The sequence below is a fragment of the Adiantum capillus-veneris genome, chromosome 3 (genome assembly GCF_014529385.1).
Source record: "Adiantum capillus-veneris isolate H3 chromosome 3, ASM1452938v2, whole genome shotgun sequence".
In the NCBI taxonomy this organism is placed as follows: Eukaryota; Viridiplantae; Streptophyta; class Polypodiopsida; order Polypodiales; family Pteridaceae; genus Adiantum; species Adiantum capillus-veneris.
This window is the reverse complement of record NC_140933.1, coordinates 103302605-103322162: the sequence shown is the minus strand read 5'-3', so window position 1 is coordinate 103322162 and position 19558 is coordinate 103302605. Positions and strand designations below refer to the sequence as shown.

General features: G+C 44.0%; 1 protein-coding gene across 2 annotated transcripts in view; it reads right to left on the bottom strand.

The window, feature by feature from the left end:
* The window catches only part of PTAC6 (plastid transcriptionally active 6), a 45512-nt gene that overhangs the window by 8308 nt on the left and 17646 nt on the right, over positions 1 to 19558 (bottom strand). Inside the window, exons 2-4 of one of the 2 annotated variants that reach the window (XM_086508977.1) lie at positions 8653 to 8721; positions 8414 to 8518; positions 8130 to 8249 (exon numbers count right to left, since the gene is read on the bottom strand). In XM_086508977.1, the coding sequence (XP_086365103.1) occupies positions 8130 to 8249; positions 8414 to 8518; positions 8653 to 8721 (294 nt within the window). The remainder of the gene's footprint in view (positions 1 to 8129; positions 8250 to 8413; positions 8519 to 8652; positions 8722 to 19558) is intronic. The other variant, XM_086508978.1, reaches the window with a different exon arrangement.

Genomic DNA, 19558 nt, shown 5'->3' with positions numbered 1-19558 from the left:
GTACTTGACAGGTTTAATATGGCTGATGCTAAGCCTTTGAGCGTGCCATTGCAGCCAAAGTTGAGTGCAAGTGATTGCCCAAAAATTGATGATACAACCAATGCTATGAGGGGAGTATATTATGCTTCAGCTTGCGGCTCTCTCATGTATGCTATGGTTGCCACTAGACCTGACATTGCTTATTCAGTGGGAATAGTGAGCAGGTTTATATCGAATCCTGGCAAAGCAGATTGGGATGATGTAAAGTCCATAATGAGGTACTTGAAAGGGACCAAAAGCAAATGCCTATGTTATGGAAAGGGTCCATTAAAACTGCAGGGATATTGTGATTCTAACATGGCAGGTGATGTTGATACCTGCAAGTCAACTAGTGGGTACATTTACACCCTAGCAAGTAGTGCTATTTCATCGTGCTCTAAACTTCAGAGGATAGTTGCACTCTCTACTACCGAGGCTGAATATATTTCAGTCACTGAGGCTTCCAAAGAAGCATATGGTTAGCCCCCTTGGTCAGTGATCTTGGATTGCCTCAAGACACGTCCTTGGATGTGATAGCCAGAGTGCAATGTGTTTGGCTAAAAATGCCATGTTTCATACGCGTGCCAAACACATTGATGTGCGGTACCATTTTATCAGTTTGATGATGGTTTGGTCTCATTGAACAAAATCAGCACGCATGAAAACCCTGCTGATGCTCTTACCAAACAAATTTCTAAGACACAACATAAGCATTGCCTACACATGGTGGGAGTTACATAGCTTAAAGGCGACACTCTGAGCCTTTAAGTGGGAGGTTGTTGGGATAAATGCCTAGATGTCACCTCCAAACCGTTTCCACCGCGTAGCTCTACTCGAGAGCTTCGGATATTTTTTATTTTTACTTTTTTAGTCCACCATTTTGGGCCTATACAGGCATTATACTTCATTTATTGGCCTTTGGGCCACTTGGACTATTTTTAAAGGTTTCACACTGTCCAAGAGGCCAAATGGCACATTTTAATAGAAGAGTCCCAAAAACCTCATCACTTGAGTTTTTGGACTTCTGAAAACTTACGTAGCCTCTTCTCCTACAACTAGCGTTGCCTCTCTCTGCACTCCATCTGCGCGCACACAAACAGCTACCCAAACTCACCCAACCTAGGTTCGCAAACCTCCTCTTTCACAGGTTTGTGCCACTGACAGAGCAGATTGAGAAGTATTGTTGTGGGCTGTCTAAAGGGGGCTTAGAAACTACTGTACAAAGAGCAAAGTGGCCACTCTTACTAAGCTTATGGAAGTTGCCAACACCGGACATGCCTTGTTGATGGGAGAAGACAATGGGTTCCACGGCAACGTGAAAGAGGGCAGGCAAGAAAAAAATCAGTAAAGAAGCCCTTTGTGAAAGCGACTCCTAAAGCGTCCCAAGGGTAAAAAAAGACACGGAAAGCTAAGGACTCAACGGAGACATCTGCTGGATAGGAAAAGAAACAGAAAAGGAATCCTTTTGTGTGCGAGTCATTCGAAGAGAAGAAGGCTTTAATGGCTGAGAACAAATGCTTTATATGCAAGCAACCTAGCCATTTTGCTACAGATTGTCCACAGAGAAAGAGGCCAGCTGACTTAGAGGACAAAGAGGACTAGAAAGGAAAGAAGCCCAAACCCACGGCCAGGTTAATGCTAAATATGGTGGGTGATAGGCCAAACTCAAACGCCAGTGAATTATGCAGAGCGTGGGGTAAAGTCAGAGATAAGACAATACTTATCTTCTTTGATCCAAGTGCTGAAGCAAACTTTATCTCACCAGAGTTGGCCATCAAGTTGGGTATCAAAGCTAAAGAGATGGGGTACACAGCAAAAGCAGGGTTGGCATGTCTTGGCCACTCAGAGTGTGTTACTCCTATCATTGGAAAGTTGCGTTTGCATATTCAGTCATACGTGTTGGATGTCTTCGACAAAAAGATCACCCTTTAGCATAGGGACCAAACTCACATCCTTGATGTAAAGCTTAGAGGGGAGTCTGTCCCTATTGCATCTGCTTCGACTATCACTTCTGTATTAAGAATCATCTTTCTGCGTACTTGATTTTTGCACGTGATGTTTCAAATAATTGTCAGTCAAATTTATCTGTGTTAGATAAAGAAAGGTCAACATTTTTTCGAGAGTTTACTGGCTGTTTTTCTGATTTATTACTATCTTAGTTGCTGCCGCCAAAGAGGCCCGAGGATCATGCGATAGCTTTGGTGCCAGGTTGTAGCCCACCAAATAGGCCTCCCTACAAGGTTAGTGGGACCCAACAGAAAGAGATTATTTTCCAAGTAGAGGAGCTGTTAGAAAAAGGGTTGATTCAACCCAGTTCTTCACCCTTTTGCTCCCTAGTGCTTCTAGTGCAGAAGAAGGATGGCTCTTGGCCTATTCCAAGGATTGATGACATTCTTGACCATTAAGAGGGTGTTGCAATGTTCAGCACGATAGACCTTAAGAGTGGGTACCATCAGATTCGTATCAAAGTTATCTAAAAAGCATATGCGATGGGCAAACATTCTCTATATGTTCCACTTTCAGATGTGAATGTGGAAGGCAAGAAGAATGTTGTGGCTGATGCGTAATCAAGAAAGCCACAAATTTTAGTTGTGTAAATTCCTTATCATCATGAGCTTGATGACATGAAGGAGCAGTAAGGTGAATGGTTGTTGATTGGGAAATATTTGAGTACACTGAAGAAGCAGGAGGACTGGACAGAGCAGGAGTTTAGGCGAATCCGTAAGAAGGCTTATGGATATTTCTTACAGGACGGGCTTTTATGAAAACATCCAAAGAAGCGAAGAGGAACCCCTCAACGAGTGGTTTGTGATAGGGTAACACAACTCCAAGTACTTAAAGAATTCCACGAGTCATTATGGGCAGGCCACAGGGGAGTTTGGGCCACTTTTGCTAAAATCAAAGATCGATATTGGTGGAAGGGAATGTATAAAGATGTGGTACACTTTGTTGAAACTTGTAATGTGTGTCAAATGTATACTAATGAAGATTTTGCAAGGATCTTTGAACAGTTGCAAGATGGGCAACACCATGAGCACTATCTCCTCATGGACGGTTTTATAATGATGCATGGCAGACCATGTGTCACTAGGCCATTGCAACATAAAGTTATGGGAGAAAGCCATGTCCCACCGTATGCAGGGCATCATGGTATATATGCGACAGTGAAAGCGATCGAGACATTCTTTTATTGGCCTACTTTGAGGAGAGATGTAAATGCCTTTGAGCGAGCATGCGTGATTTGCCAAAAGGTCAAGTTGGACAAGCAAAAGTCACCACGGTTGTTACAACCACTGCCAATTCCAAATAAGCCGTGGGAACGTATTGCTATGGATTTTATCTTTAATCTTCCAAGAATGTCGACAAGAAATGATGGTATATGGACCATTATTAGCAAGTTCAACAAACGGGCCCATTTTATTCCTATCAGAAAGAAGATAAAATCTGATCAGATGGCACGATTGTTTATGTACAATGCGTTCAAGTACATTGGTATGCCACAGTCTATTATCAACGATCGTGATCCTCGTATAACGAGCCTGTTTTGGAGAGGCATGTTTGAAAACATGGGCAACATTCCTCCTCATTTCATCCACAAACCAATGGACCATCAGAAGAGGCTGATTCTACTGTCTTAGATTTGCTGAAATGCTATGTGTCAAATAATAAAAGCAAGTGGGAACAATATTTACCTATACTTGAGTATGTGTACAACAATACGGTGCATTCGTCATCGAGGAAGGCACCTTTTGAGTTGTTGAGGGTGGCAAAAAGGTTCCTCCCATTTTGCACACAAAGGACAAGATCTTTGAAACAGATCGATATGTAGAGAACATGGATGAAATGTATAAGAAAATTAAGCTTGTTTTAGAGAAGACTCAGGCAAAGCAGAAAAAGGTTATTGATCGTCACCGACGTGAATTGTTGCTTTCACCTGGTGATTGGGTACTCTTACGGTTTGAAAAGGCAAGGTTGAAGAAGATGAAGGTCAAGGAAAGGTTGTTTCCTAAGCTCAACATGCGTTACTATGGGCCTTTTCAAGTACTTGACAAGATCAACGATGTTGCTTATAGGCTGAAATTGCTTGACACTTGGAAGATTCATAATGCGTTTCACGTGAGTCTTCTAAGACCCTTCGTGGGTGATGTGCCAGAAGGTATGCCAGATGAGGATCAACCGGAAGTTGAGGAGCTTGATAAGATCTTGGTACTTGAGCAGATCTTGGCACATAAGGAAAGAAAAGTTAAGGGAGAAGTTGCACGACGTTATTTGGTGAAGTTCAAGAACTATCCACCTATGGATGCAAAGTGGATGGAAGAGTGTGAACTACTAGAGTTACCGAATGTATTGCAGCTTTACATTGAGGCCTTTGGGTTATAGCCTACGTATGTCCCAACCCAACGTGCTCAAAAGAGGGGTAATGATGGAGCTAGCACATCATAAGTACATACGGATTTAGTGCAATAGAAGTGTACATTGCTCTACAAATGCTAAAGGTAGCACGTTCACTTCTATCGTAGATAGAAATGGCAAAAGTATATAGGATTCATTAAGTCATGTGTATCTATGTTTTATGACCTTTCCTACGGATACATGTGATGATAAAAGGGTGCTAATCACAATAAATCATCTATGGCATGTATATTTGACATGCAATCGATGACGGTTGCAATTTCAACAGGGGGGTATGTCACGAGGTTGCGGCAACCACTAACCTTAGTTGTTGGTTTCTTTCCCTTGATTTTTATTTACTTTTTGGGACCCTCTTTTTGAAGTCACTAATGGCCGGCCATTCTATGGCCAGTGTGAAACAGTCGATGGCCGAGAGTTTCACCCCCCAGCAGTTAAGGCCAGGTCTCCACGAGTTGGTTAGGCTAGTCGGCACTGAAATCCGAGCATTAAAAGTATGTCTAGGCTCAGTTCAAAGTCATTTTAGGCCCATGTGACATTTAAAAGTTGGTGGGTACTAGGAAATTAATTCAAAAGAGGCAAAGAGGACACATGGCGGCACCAGATCAATTTGCCAAACTCATCCCAAGAGGGGGCGCCCATTTTTGAGAGAGGGGGGCTGATCTTCTTCATTAAGTGCCTACAGTGTATGTAGTGGGTGCATGTCTTACAGCTTTAATGGAAAGCCTGCCTTCTCCATTGTTCTATGTAGCACGATGGTTCCGCTCTCATGCGTCTCTCTCCCCCTTTGAATACATAAACGTAATGTCCAGCTTAAGGGCTTTCCATCTATATGTACATTTGTGTGGGTTTCATGCGCGTTTGCCGAGGCAAAAAAGCCTCTTGCACACGTACTTGATTAGCTAACTCCTAATCCCCTGCAGGTACAAGTGAACTCAGAGAGATTTCACATGAGAAAACTTGTCCGATTCAAAGGGCAAGTAGCCCTACATGTGTGGGAGCTCCAGGGCTTGCTACGGATGTGACCGGCACGCGAAACGGAGCCCGAAACAGTAAATTACAGCCTGCTGTGTATTTTTGCAGGTTTAGAGTTTTGACCCTTTTTTATCCCTAATACCCCTAGGACCTTCGGGGAGCAAGGGGATCACTATACAGGTGATCTGGTGCATCTGTGGGGCAGAAAACAGAGAATTCAGCGTGCTGCAGATTCTCGCCAGGTTTGGGAAAGTGCTCGAATGTGCCGGGAAAGTCACCTTTTGCACGGGGATTTTGCCTATGAAGCTTCGAACTGCGGTTATGCTGCCGAAATCGGGCTAGAGTAGGTCATTTTCAGCCAAGTAAAAGCGGGACAGCTTGTAGGAATTTGCAGGTTTTCTCCCAAGTTTAATAACAATAAAGAAACACCGAAAAGGGTCGTTGGGGCCTACAGGGTGTCGTCCGCTTGAAAGACTCTAGCTGCCAAGCCGTGTCTAAGTTAAATTCCAATCACACGTTTATTCGTGGAGTTGCTTTGTGTCGTAAAGTTCAAGTATAGATTTGGGTGAAAGCTAAAGTCTACCTACCGCCCTCTAGCGAGTCTACGGGCCGGTTTCAGATGGGAGGACCATTTTTCTTTTTAGCCTACTTCGGTCTAGGGAACAACTGTGGAGTGGCCTTGAGCAGCACCAACCCACATGCATTAGAGCCTCCAACTGCGAGACATGAGGGGGGTGCAGAGCATGTGGCAGGATATTGTAGAGACTATACTAACAGAGTGGCACATCCCTCTTGAGCCGGCGGCTCCCCACTGGATGGGGGCTTTCAATCGACTGGAGATCCTCATTGCAATTAGGGCTTGCTCAGTCACAAGTTTCTGCATGTTCTTTGAGATTCAGAGAGAGGGTCACCTCCATAGAGTCATTACCAAGGCACCAAAGGTGGCCGAGTGTTGCTTTTAGCGGATCCGAGTTGTGGGCATTAGCGGGAGGACTTGTGTAATAGACCCTGACTCGTCAGCTATTGAGCGAGGACACTGGTGGTTATGGGCCTGGGAAAGCCGCCCTCTAGTGCGAGTGCAGTGGGACCCGAGGGAGTGGTTTTGGGGAGACCCTTTTACCCCATACGCTCACCTGGGAACCCTCTTTTTTTAGTACACAGCACGACTGGTGCATCACATACTGACAGCGTGGGGAGAGGCTCGTCCTGCTGCAGCCGATCATTGGCAGGAGGAGGGCAGCTGATACAATCCAAGTCGCAATTTGAGAACAAATGGTCACCTGGCCTCTCATTTATAGGCACTTGGCCCCAATAGCCCCAAAAGCTTAGAAAAATAGCTTATTATATTTACAATGTGCTAAAATCACAATAATCATCTGGTATCAATAATTGCATGCAAAACCAGTAAAAATCATCAGCTTTGATAATCTGACACCCAAAAGCAACTCCTCAGCATAGAATCAGCCACGTCAACAGTTTTTGTACAATGTCCCCATCATGAGGCCGAACACTGCCACATCAGCACAGTTCGATATTCATGCCATGAATTGTAGCACATTTCACGAGCATCTACGCTAAGACTTGGGCGATGAGGTTCTGCTTCCAACCGGCTATCTGCTCCAGTCAGATAAGTTTAATGGTCACACTTAGCTGCTAACAGCATGCACAACATCAATCCTAGATGCGGATATCTATCTCAAATCCGATGATTTGTGGATAGAAGTCACTAATTGGAACAAGGCCTCAACCACCATGGGTCATGCGCTGTCCCCATCTCTGTTCTAATGATCTCGTGTGGAATGGAGGCCTTTGCCCTGTCCCAAACTCTGCTCTAATGATCTTGTGTGGAATGGAGGTCTTTCCGTATGCTTGAAGCCATCATAATACTCCCTCCTTGCCTGTCTTCTTGCAGGGTAAAGACACGGTCCCCAAATTGCTGGCCCATACAAGAATGTGGGTGTAACTATAGTAAAAGTCACCAAGTGCACATAGCCTCTCTAATACACCAAGTGCTGCATATGCTCATGCAAGTCAAACCTCTCATATCTCTCATCAAGAGAACCCTGAGATATACATCTTGATATCAACCCCCGGCCAAACTAGCTCCAGTCTTTCCTCCTCTCTTGATACAATCTGATACCTCATCTATATAGAACCAAATAATGTAGGTGAATGTGGGCTTCCCTGTTTTACTACTGCCGACTGCAAAACCATTGGACCCCAATACCTTGTAGTGTCTTCATCACTCTCCCACATGGCACCTTATCAATGCTTTCTGGGGATCTACAAAACAGTAACAGATCATCTTTTTATGTGCTCAACCCTCCTATATCACAAGGCATTGAGGTGTGAGGAACCAAATACTCCATTACCAGAACACTGAACAAGGTACAAGGGCGGTCAACTAATAAGGCTCCCACATACAAAGGAGGGCAGCCTCAAAAGATCAGGCCACAACAAAATAAAGTGATCCACTTCATTACCAGACGAAGGTTAGCCACCACATATCATGAAAAGATGGACCAATCTCTCATGAAAGAAGGTGCACACACCAGGTTGAGCTACTACAAGCAAGGCACACACACACGTACATAGACAGTGATGACCCTTAACACTTATATCCTACCTATCCTTTTTTTTTCAAGAAAAACCAAACATAACCTGCATCCATGCACAAACTATCTGTACAAGCTCGGGAATTCTCACAATGCAAATCTTTTACTTACCGTAACTTTCGCCCTTGAAATGGACCTGGCCTTTGAATCGATTACATATATTTGATCAAAGTCTAAAACAAAATTTGGATCACTTGCTCTTCGATTTTTGAAGTGCTTCATCAAAAATATCTGTAGAATTGAAAAACACGAAATCAAATACATGTAAAACTTTAAGACTATTAGCCTGCAGATATTATAACAGCTGCTTACTTTCAGCATTTACTCCAGTCACATGTATAAAATTTAAAATGCCGACTCTAAAACAGAAAGAAAATTTAAAATGTTTTGCAGACCTTCATCACTTGCAGTTCATTCTTCACCATTGGTGCTCGAAGCGAGTCAACAGGTAATTCATGGGTACAAAAGTGCTCGTGCTTTTGCACCGTAAACCGCACTGGCTGCCAAGGGACATTGAAAAACCAGACTCATTTAGAAGTAGCCTTTTTGGTAGTGACCTAGTTTAGAGAAGATTTACATGGAATATTCCTGTCACGAAGCACTAAAAGAGGTAAGAAGAATGCCAGGAACCAACCCTTTTAGGCAATTTCTCATCAGCCCTTGGAATTGCATACACGTCTGTATCTGGATCAGTAACATACATCTGGAAGCGTAAAACAATTTTCACATTTTAAGAAATAATGGCACACTTCACTCATCCTCTTCAATGTACATAAAGACAGCACGCTCAGCTTACATTAGAAAAGGTCAGTGCTCAAAAGCATCAAATGTGTGGAGCAATGTCCAGGTCATAATACATAAAAATTGATGGGCCAGGATATGACTTCAAGATGAGCAAACTAAAAACAGCTTAGAAAGACAAAACTTTGTCAAATTCAATAACAATCTTGGGCTCCTTTACTTTTCCCTAAACTTCAAGATCTCTTAGGATACCGAAAGACATCTTCAAATGGAAGAAGTGTCACGACTTTGCTAAAGAGATGACAGCGAAAGTTGGCAGAAGACTATGTTAAGAGTTTCACCTCCTGTCCGGTAGTGGCTCCAGCATCTCCAAGAACAGATCAGGGAGTGAGGGCTGTTTCATGGCTGTGCCAGGTAGTATGTGAGGTAGACATTCCTGCACAGAGGCTGTCGAGCCATGTGTGTGCCAGCATTGCTAGCTAGAGACAAGACCCCTGTTCATAAATCTGTATGGGGTCAAAGTCTCATTCTCGGCAGTTCCATGCCATACGGCATTTTATTGCTGAAGGGCATAAGTTGCCCAGGCACAACTTATCATCGCATAGCAAATTTATAGGGCACCCTTTTATGTAGGTCAAAGGTGATCTTTGTGAGATGTAGAGGAGGTCCCTATATCGGACCCCCTGTGTTAGTGCTCCCCAAGAGCCCATCCTGCACACGACACAAGCAATGCAAGGGATTGACATCCATTTCACCTCCCAGCCATAGAGCCTAGCTGGCTCCCTAGAGCTAGGAAGCCTGTGGCTACTCTAGTCTAGTGCCTCACCTCGGTCCTCAAGGAAAAGCATCCACCACACCCTAGATTGGGTGTTCGGGCAAGCACTAGTCCAAGTGTGCTGATCACACAAGATAGCTCACAAATGAGCCTTGGGTCCTATTTTTAGGTTTCCTTAACCTCCCTTCAACTAAGGTTATGTTCACACTGGCCGTCCACTTGGCTAGACACCGACCAAGCGTTCTCAAGTCCATAATGTGCCGGGCTACACGCCGTCTAAACCTCAAATCCCGTGTGGACTCCACCCTTTAAATCTCCATAAATGCTGTCATGTACACACCCTATCCGTGCATGCCATACGTGTTCCATGGTCCCGATGCTCTAGCTGACACAGCACAAATACTTGATCATCCTTAGAGAATGCAGTAGTGGAGCAGAAGAATAGGAATGGTGAGAAAATGGCACAAATTGCTCGAGCTTCAAGATCTGCAGAAGTTCAATCCCTCGACAAACTCCATTTGAGAGTTACTTCATTAAAAAACCTGACACCTCCTGTTTTCCAATTTTTGGGAGCAATGTCTACATCTGTCTTCCGAAAAAGCAAAGGGGGAAGTTCAACTCCAAGTCTAACTGAATCAATTGTGTCAGCTATCATACTCTTTCCAAGGTATATCAACTTTATAATCCAGACAAGAAGGAGATCATGGTGAGCCGTGATATGGTCTTCCACATTAACCCCAAAAATGGATCCTCTTCTCTAGATCATGTCCCTCCAGTTCTGGGCAGCAATGCAGAGTCTCAAGACCATGCAGTCGATGATGGTTCTTATCACAGTGCGGAGGAGATACCAATAGCTCCTGAAACTGGGGGCGAACCCATCAAGTTACCGAATTTGCTATTGGATACATTGTGAGATGCTACGACTACAAACTTTCCACCAGATAGGCATGCTCTGAGTACTATAAGCGGACTCGCGCAGTTGTAAGAAAGTTAAGGTTTATTACATGTGAACTATGTCTTGATGTCCTCCATGGACATGGACAGAGAACCTCTTATAGTTGAGGAGGCTCTTTCATAGTCGATGTGTCACAAATTGCTGACGTGTCAAGCCACTGAAGAACAAGGGGGTTAGGGCTTCCCGAGCCTAACCCTTGCAGACCTACAGATCCTAGCCGATGGGCCTAAACCTTGGCCACATCATTCGAGCAGGTGTAAGAATAATGGATCCTATGTCACGTGACACATCTAACCCTATGTGAACGTGGACAAGCTACTTCATGACATGGGTTCAGTTCAGTTCAGTAGCCTAGATTAGGAAGTGATATGGCACTTTTGTGAGTCTGTTCGCAGACCGTGCATGTCCAGGCACTTAGAATAGATGCATATGCTCTGGTTGCACACAGCATGATCATCAGATTTCAGTTAGAACCCATCAGGAGCATTTTTACAGTGCATAGAACTATTTTCCCTATTTTTGACATTTTTCACTTATTATTTTTAAGTGACTTTTGTTGGGAACTAGGTAGGGAAAATTCAGTAAGTGACTATATAAGAAAAACCTAACGCTAGCAATTCTGGCAAAAGAGGCAGCAGGAGCACCTTTGCTCAACAAGCACCTTCTCAGCAGAAACCCCAAGACCAACCTAGTTCGTCCACAGCAGAAGCCAAGGTTTTTGCACTTGCAGATTTCTGGCGACAGTAGAACAACAGATCAGCCTAGCATTTTGCATCTGCAAGACAACCGGCGACAGCAGAACCAGCAAAAGCCCTAGCGTTTTTGCATCAGGACTCATTTTCAGCCCTAGTATTTTTGCATCAACCTAATCTCAGCGTTTTTGCAGATCTTCACGACAACATCAGTAGTAGGACCAACGTTTTCAATTACGCGGTTTGCAGATTTAGCCCGGAAGACGCAAATTTCAGCATCTGCATTTTCAACGCCTCGTCGTCGCATCGTCGTCATCGACATGTCACCAACATGGAGTCAAAATTCAGCATATAAAGATTTGCAAATTTCAGCCCGTCGCGTCGTCGTCCTCATCATCGTCAACATCGTCGGCAAGTCCAAAGCATTGTAGAGATTTGTGCAATCAATAGTAGACCGCTCTCGCCATAGAGAGTGGGGCCTTCAGAGGAGGGTTTTGACAACATTCTGGTGTCGTATTCTTCTCTCTCTATCTCTCTGAAACCAGCCCGTGGGGCGGTAGGCGTTGGCTTTTCACCCGAAATTCTTTACTTTGGACACACACAGAGTGAACGTGCAGGGGAAACCAACGCGACGGCAATGAACACTTGAATACACACACGGCTCGAAAGCTAGAATGCCCCGAGCAGACGCCGACAACCTGTAGGTCCCAAAATTGGCACCCCTTTCGGTATTTCTTTATTCTTTGAGAGGGAAAATTACAAAGTAAGGTCATGGGAATCCTTTACCTGTATCACACTAGATACTACCTGATTTGGCCAAATTTCGGCAACATAACAGCCTCAAAACTTGTGCGAAACCAATTCCCCTTCTAGATCTCACTTGCACTGGCGTAAACCCTCTGATTCCTGGCCAAAAACAAAAAATTCAGCTCGCTGTATTTATTGGTTTCTGCCCTATTTTCAGCCCCAAACAATCCCCTAACTATCCTCTGCCAGTGGGGCACTATTCCCAATGGTTCTGGCGTCCGTATGGCTGAAAAACAGTCAATTTTCTGCGCATACACAGCGCTGAATTTGCACCTGTACGGTGAGGTTATGACCCTCACCGGTGCCTGCTTCAGAGTAGCAGCTAGCTACCCCTATTCCTGCTCAAGGAGGCTCTTGCCTCAGCACAAAAGCATGAACCCACACAATTGTACATCAGTCAAATGAAGAGCCCTCTTGTGGGGCATCACATAACTGCACGTAGAGGAGAGAGAGAGCAGTGTGTAGCGTGCAGGGCATCACTCCTAGCACCACACTGTACATAAGAAGGAAAGAAAGCACTCCATAGTCACGGGTTCTCAATGAAGCATCCCCCAAGCATAAATCGAGCGCCCCCTCTTCTATCCTTAACCTGTAATGCATCTGAGAACAAATAGATGCAAAAAGGGAAAGATTTTCATGGCTGCCGAAACCTGCGTATCGCTGAAAACGCAGAAAAACAGCCCTATAAAACACGCATCTGATGCCTTCCAATGCTGAGAATGAGCTCCTTGGTCCTAGGTAAAGTCATTGGAAGCTCAAAAATGGAGAAAAATGGCTGAAAATCACAGTTATCAGCCTCCAAAACTGCTCCAAAAAGTCAGATACGAGTTCTCTTCTCCCAGACTTGGTAAATTGGCCAAAAAGTGTCACTTGGCACTCATACATGCAATTTCCCGTATTGGGCTTCCCGCTTAAAAATCTCTCAACTGGTGCATCATTTGACTTTACAGCAGAGTAATAAAATGTTCCCCTTGTCATACCGGAGGTAATGACGCCAACAAATTTCACGGCCCAAATAGCAGTTTCCTAATTTTTAGGAGATGCTTCCGTTGGGCTTTCACTGGTCATCTGACCATCTATCCTCATTGGGGCCGCATCCAAAAGTGCAACGTGGTCCAACTGTCGGATACTTTCTGTTGGTGATCCCACCTTGACTTTATGCCTTTATTGAGTTCACTTCCTCGTATCCACCAACTTGCTAAGTGCGACGGGGGGACCTATATGATCTTGCTCTGAGCCTAAATATCCTCTTACTATACGAATTCCAGTGCCGACCCACTTCCCGTCTGCGGGTGAAACTACCGTTCACATTGGTCATACAATGTCCGACCATTTGCAACTTCAAAAAGAGGGTCTCAAAAATAAAACAAAAATCATTGGAAAGAAACCAACAACTAAGGTTAGCAGTTGCCACGTCCTCGTGACATACCCCCCTCTTGAAATCGCAAACGTCCTCGATTGCATACCATAAATACATGCCACTGATGATCTTGTGTTGTTAGCACTCTTTTATCATCGCATGCATCCGCAAGAAAGACTGTCAAAACATGTGTACAAATGACTTAATGAGACCTTCATACTTTGTCAAATTGTACACTGCTATTGCACTGAATCCATGAGTACATTTGATGTGCTAGCTCTATCATTACCCCTCCTTTGCAGACATTGGGTTGGGACATACGTAGGCTGTAACCCAAAGGCCTCAAGGTACAGCTGCAATACATTTGGTGACTCTGACAGTTCATGCTCTTCCATCCACTTTGCATCCATAGGTGGATAGTTCTTGAACTTCACCACATAGCATCTTGCAACCTGTCCCTTAACTTTTTACCTGTGCAAGAGGCTCTTGCCTCTGCAAACGAGCATAATTCCACAACCTGTGACGTACCACCCACGACCAAGTAAGCTCAAATTTCAAGATGATTTACCGATGCGTCAAAGAATCCAAGCAATCGCCTCAGAGAATCGGCAAGCAGAGTATCACCTGGCAGACCCACATCACACCCGCAAGAGATCTAGTGGCCAATCTACAACCGTGAGACCTCTCCTTGTCTCATCTTGGTTCATACTTGCAAACCCTAAAAACGCAGCAGAGAATCAACCCTAATTTGACCACTTTTTAGGAGGGCGTACATGCGGAATTTCCTGTCTAGCCTGTGAAGAGGAACCCTCTTCCATGATGCCCTTCCCTTTGTCGGCCATAGTGTAATCCCGCGTTCCTGCACTCTATCTTTACCCAAAACAACCGAGGCTCACTTTTTGAGGAAAAAGTGATTGATATCCCGGCAATGGAACCTTGAAACCCGGTAGGCGTTGGCTTTCACCCGAAATTCTTTACTTTAGACACACACAGAGTGAACGTGCAGGGGAAACCTGCGACGGGAATGAACACTTGAATACACACACGGCTCGAAAGCTAGAATGCCCCGAGCAGACGCCGACAACCTGTAGGCCCCAAAATTGGCGCCCCTTTCGGTATTTCTTTATTCTTTGAGAGGGAAAATTACAAAGTAAGGTCATGGGAATCCTTTACCTGTATCACACTAGATACTACCTGATTTGGCCAAATTTCGGCAACATAACATCCTCAAAACTTGTGCGAAACCAATTCCCTTGCTGGATCTCACTTGCACTGGCGTAAACCCTCTGATTGCCGGCCAAAAACAAAAAATTCAGCTCGCTGTATTTACTGGTTTCTGCCATGTTTTCAGCCCCAAACAATCCCCTAACTGTCCTCTGCCAGTGGGGCACTATTCCCAATGGTTCTAGCGTCCGTATGGCTGAAAAACAGTCAATTTTCTGCGCATACACAGCACTGAATTTGCACCTGTACGGTGAGGTTATGACCCTCACCGGTGCCTGCTTCAGAGTAGCAGCTAGCGACCCCTATTCATGCTCAAGTAGGCTCTTGCCTCAGCACAAAAGCATGAACCCACACAACTGTACATCAGTCAAATGAAGAGCCCTCTTATGGGGCATCACATAACTGCACGTAGGGGAGAGAGAGAGCAGTGTGTAGCGTGCAGGGCATCACTCCTAGCACCACACTGTACATGAGAGGGAAAGAAAGCACTCCATAGTCACAGGTTCTCAATGAAGATCCCCCAAGCATAAATCGAGCGCTCCCTTTTCTACCCTTAACCTGTAATGCATCTGAGAACAAATAGATGCAAAAAGGGGAAGATTTTCATGGCTGCCGAAACCTGCGTATCGCTGAAAACGCAGAAAAACAGCCCTGTAAAACACGCATCTGATGCCTTCCAATGCTGAAAATGAGCTCCTTGGTTCTAGGTAAAGTCATTGGAAGCTCAAAAATGGAGAGAAATCGCTGAAAATCACAGTTATCAACCTCTAAAACTGCTCCAAAAAGTCAGTTACGAGTTCTCTTCTCCCAGACTTGGTAAATTGGCCAAAAAGTGTCACTTGGCACTCATACATGCAATTTCTACGTATTGGGCTTCCCGCTTAAAAATCTCTCAACTGGTGCATTAGTTGACTTTGCAACAGAGTAATAAAATGTTCCCCTTGTCATACCGGAGGTAATGACGCGAACACATTTCACGGCCCAAAATAACAGTTTCCTAATTTTTAGGAGATGCTTCTATTGGGCTCCCACTGGTCATCTGACCATCTATCCTCATTGGGACCGCATCCAAAAGTGCAATGTGGTCCAACTGTCGGATACTTTTTGTTGGTGATCCCACCTTGACTTTATGCCTTTATTGAGTTCACTTCCTAGTATCCACCAACTTGCTAAGTGCGACAGGGGGACCTATATGATCTTGCTCAGAGCCTAGACATCCTCTTACTATATGAATTCCAGTGCCGACCCACTTCCAGTCTGCGAGTGAAACTACCGTTTACATTAGTCATACAATGTCCGACCACCAACTTCAAAAAGAGGGTCTCAAAATTAAAACAAAACTCATTGGAAAGAAACCAACAACTAAGGTTAGCAATTGCCACGTCCTCGTGACACTCTCAGTCTCACCACCTTCATTCACAGTGTTCACCACTTTGTTTGTGTCCATTGTACTCTCTCACTAAAGGAAAGGAAGGCTCTCCCCTCCGTAAGTAAACGGAACCTTAAGCACACTTTGGAGCACTCATCTTGAGCAAAGTTCAACATTCACTTCCGCTGCACCTTACATTGGTATCAGAGCTTTGGCAGTGTTTTGTATCACTCAAGGAAAGAACCACAAGAACCCCAGAATTTTTTTTACTTGTTGAGGTCGCACATAACCAAAGTCTTCTTGGGCGTGTCGATTCCTAATCGTGTTTTTGAAGAGTGACAGGAAACCCAAGAAAGAAGGGGCTTGTCCAACCTCCCCTTGTTTCTCTTTTTGCTCATTGAGAGCGGACCATGCACTTAGGGGCCGGCCAATTAACGTGAGGTGGGAAAAAGCAACCTTGGTGTGAGCACAAGGCCACCAAGGGGTGCGCCCGCGGAAAAGAGAAGAGCTCGGGTAAGAGAAGATCCTTCTCTAACACAGATTGCAAGCTAAAGAAGACCCTCAAGAACCTCAAGACTCAAGAGCCCCAAGAACCCAAGACCCCAAGTTCCTCGTGAACTTAAGAACCCAAGACTTCAGTGGATGGTCATCACCCGAAGCGGAATGGATACTTCGCATGGAGGTGGTGAGCATGGGAGTGGCGAAGAAGAGTTTTCCCCACCAGGAGGTTTTTCCGACCCTCCCCCTTCCCATCTACGCCAAGGATTGCACTAACTCCTATGGAGGCTTTCGACAAAATGATGATGGATAGGAAGTTAGAACGCGAAGCACAAACAGCAGAAAGAATGGCAGAAATTGATCGTAAGTACCAAGAAAGAATGGTAGCCATAGCGCGTGAGAGCGAGCAAGCATGCTTGGCAGCCATAGAAAGACAAGCAGAATACGCGAGAACAAAGAAAGAGAAGCAGAATTTGATCGCGAGAACAAAGCAAGAAAAGAAAAGAGCAACCAACACATGAAAGAGTTCTCTTGCGACTCTTTTTTATTGTGCAGGCGCAGTTTGAACAAAATCAGGAGCAGGAGACTCTCTCAGTCTCTTCTTCTCCAAAGCATGACACGCATGAAGATTTGCATGATGATAAGCATGATGATTTGAATGATAATGATGAGCATGATGAATTGGATGATAATGATAAGCATGATGATTTGCATGATCAAGATGTGATTTCTCACGAGCATGATGGTGTGTATGATCACGATGTGATTGTTAACAAGGATGATGGGTTGGTTGATACTTTTTCTAGTGAAGCTAACCTCATTGCAGATTCGATCAATCACGAAGAACCGATCTTGGCTCTCGAGTCGAGGCCCAAAGAACCCACACAGGAAGTATTCTGTGTTCGAATAATTAGTCAGTACGCATTGTTCGAGTGTTTCATTCGTGATGCTTTCCTGTATTTTAGTCATCGTCCTTGTGTGATCCATTTTCATAGGCATGCCATACTGTACGTTGAGCACGATTCACTCATGAATGAGCACGGATATATGTGGATTACTCATGAAAAGATGACATGTTTGCATTAAAGAAATTCACATTCCATGTCTCTTCCTTGGCATGACACAGTATCCGAAAGAGCACAAGAAGGATTGAGCATCAAGCATCGGCATTTTCATTGTGCTTTGCCACAGTTGATTGATTTAGATAAGAAAGACAAGTTTCGAAGCCATTGTTTGTGTGTGTTTGATGAACGGTTTGGCACTCCATCTCTATGTTCATCTACATTGCATGCACAGTTTTTTTGAAGGAATAGTACTTTTCCAGTCACTTTGTTGGGTCTAAAGGCCCTCTTATAGCCTCTCTTACTCATTTATTCATTCTTTTATACTTGGGTGTGTTCACACCCAAATGCCATTTAAATGGTCATAAGTTTGTACCCTTACATAAGAATAAAACATAGGGCTTTTAGTTGTGTGCCCAAGAAACACACTAAGAAATCGTACGATCTCCTCTCTCCCTCTCTCTGCAACAGCGCTCGCGCTTACTCTCTCTCTGCTCGTGGGCTCTTCTACACCCATCGCTAGCCCCTCTATCACTTCAAACTGGTATCAGAGCCAAGTTCCCTACTCCCGCGCGCATTCCCTCGCGAGAAATCTTCATTTTCTCTCTCCTATGCAATTTTCTCTCTCTAAAAACAGCAAGCGCAGGTGTCTTCTCTCTCCTCCCCGGACTCAAGGAAGGCAATATCTTAGCCCACAAGTGCTTATATGCTGAAAACAGGTTGAAAACATGTCATTTCGAGTTGTTTCTCTTCAAAAAACAGGTTTTTTCTGTTGATTACAGCAAGCACAAGTGTTACAGGTACATTTGGGACACTTTGGGCAACACCAATCTACCCGGAGAATTGGGAGTTTTGCCCTATTTGCTGAAATTTCAGTAAATTTCAGCAAGTTGTCATTTTAAACTTGGGGGTTTTGCACATTAGTGCAAGATTATTCAAGTCTACGTCTACAGGTGTAATTACAAGAGAAATTCTCGGGGATTCGAGTTGAGAAATTTAGAGCTTTTGCTGATTTTTCAGAAATTTCAACAAATTGTGTAGTAACTTTTGGGGCTTTTGCAAATGTGATGCAATTCTGGACATTTTGTGTCATGTATTGCAATTTGTGGTACAATTGAGCAGAGTTTGAGACCTCTCTCACATATACAGGAGGTTTATGTGACAATAAACACATGTATTTACTTGTGGATCCTTCCCATTGAGTATATGTATTGCTGAAAATACATTTTGCAGCAGCTTTTACCTCAGTTTTACAGGTTTGAGGTTGTTGCAAATGCACTTTGGTTTTACTGGTGAAGTGGAAGCATTCATGCACAAGATGTATGCTTCATGTGTGTGCTGAAATTTCAGTATTTACTACTGAAATTTATCTCTTTTACTGTTGTACACTTTGGATAAAGTGTTTGTAACCCAGTGTTACGTTTCCTTGCACGTCTATAGTGTTCTTTGAGCCTGAAAGAGGCTAAAATTGCAACTTGCAGCCTGCTGTTATAAAATTACAGCAGTAAATTTTTGGTCTATTTTGCATCGAAATGGCTTCCAATGCATCTACAAGTAGCAGTGAGTCAAAGTCTTTGATGGAAATCAAAAGATTTGATGGCACTGGCTTTGATTTGTGGAAGGAAAGAATGCAAAGCATTCTATTCCTTAAAGATTGCGAAGATGCATTGCTCGCAGCAAAACTTGTCAGATGCAGATTGAGCAAAGCTGAACAAAAAGGCTATTGCTTATATCAAAATGGCTGTGTCAGATGATGTGCTTACTGATATTAAGCGTCTTGACACTACACATGCTATTGGCAGAAGTTGACTAGTTCATATGAGAATAAAACTCCTCTGAATCAAGTTCATCTCATGCGGAAACTTGTAAACATGGAATCGAATGAGGCAAAGCCTGCATCTGAGCATTTGAATGCGTATACAGGTGTTTAAGTCAACTTCAGGATTCAAGGCTGCAACCATTTGATAACAAGTTGAAAGCTATCTTTCTTTTGATGACTTTGCCTGACAGTTGGGAAGCGCTTGTTGTGTCATTGTCAAACAATGCTGCTTTAACCTA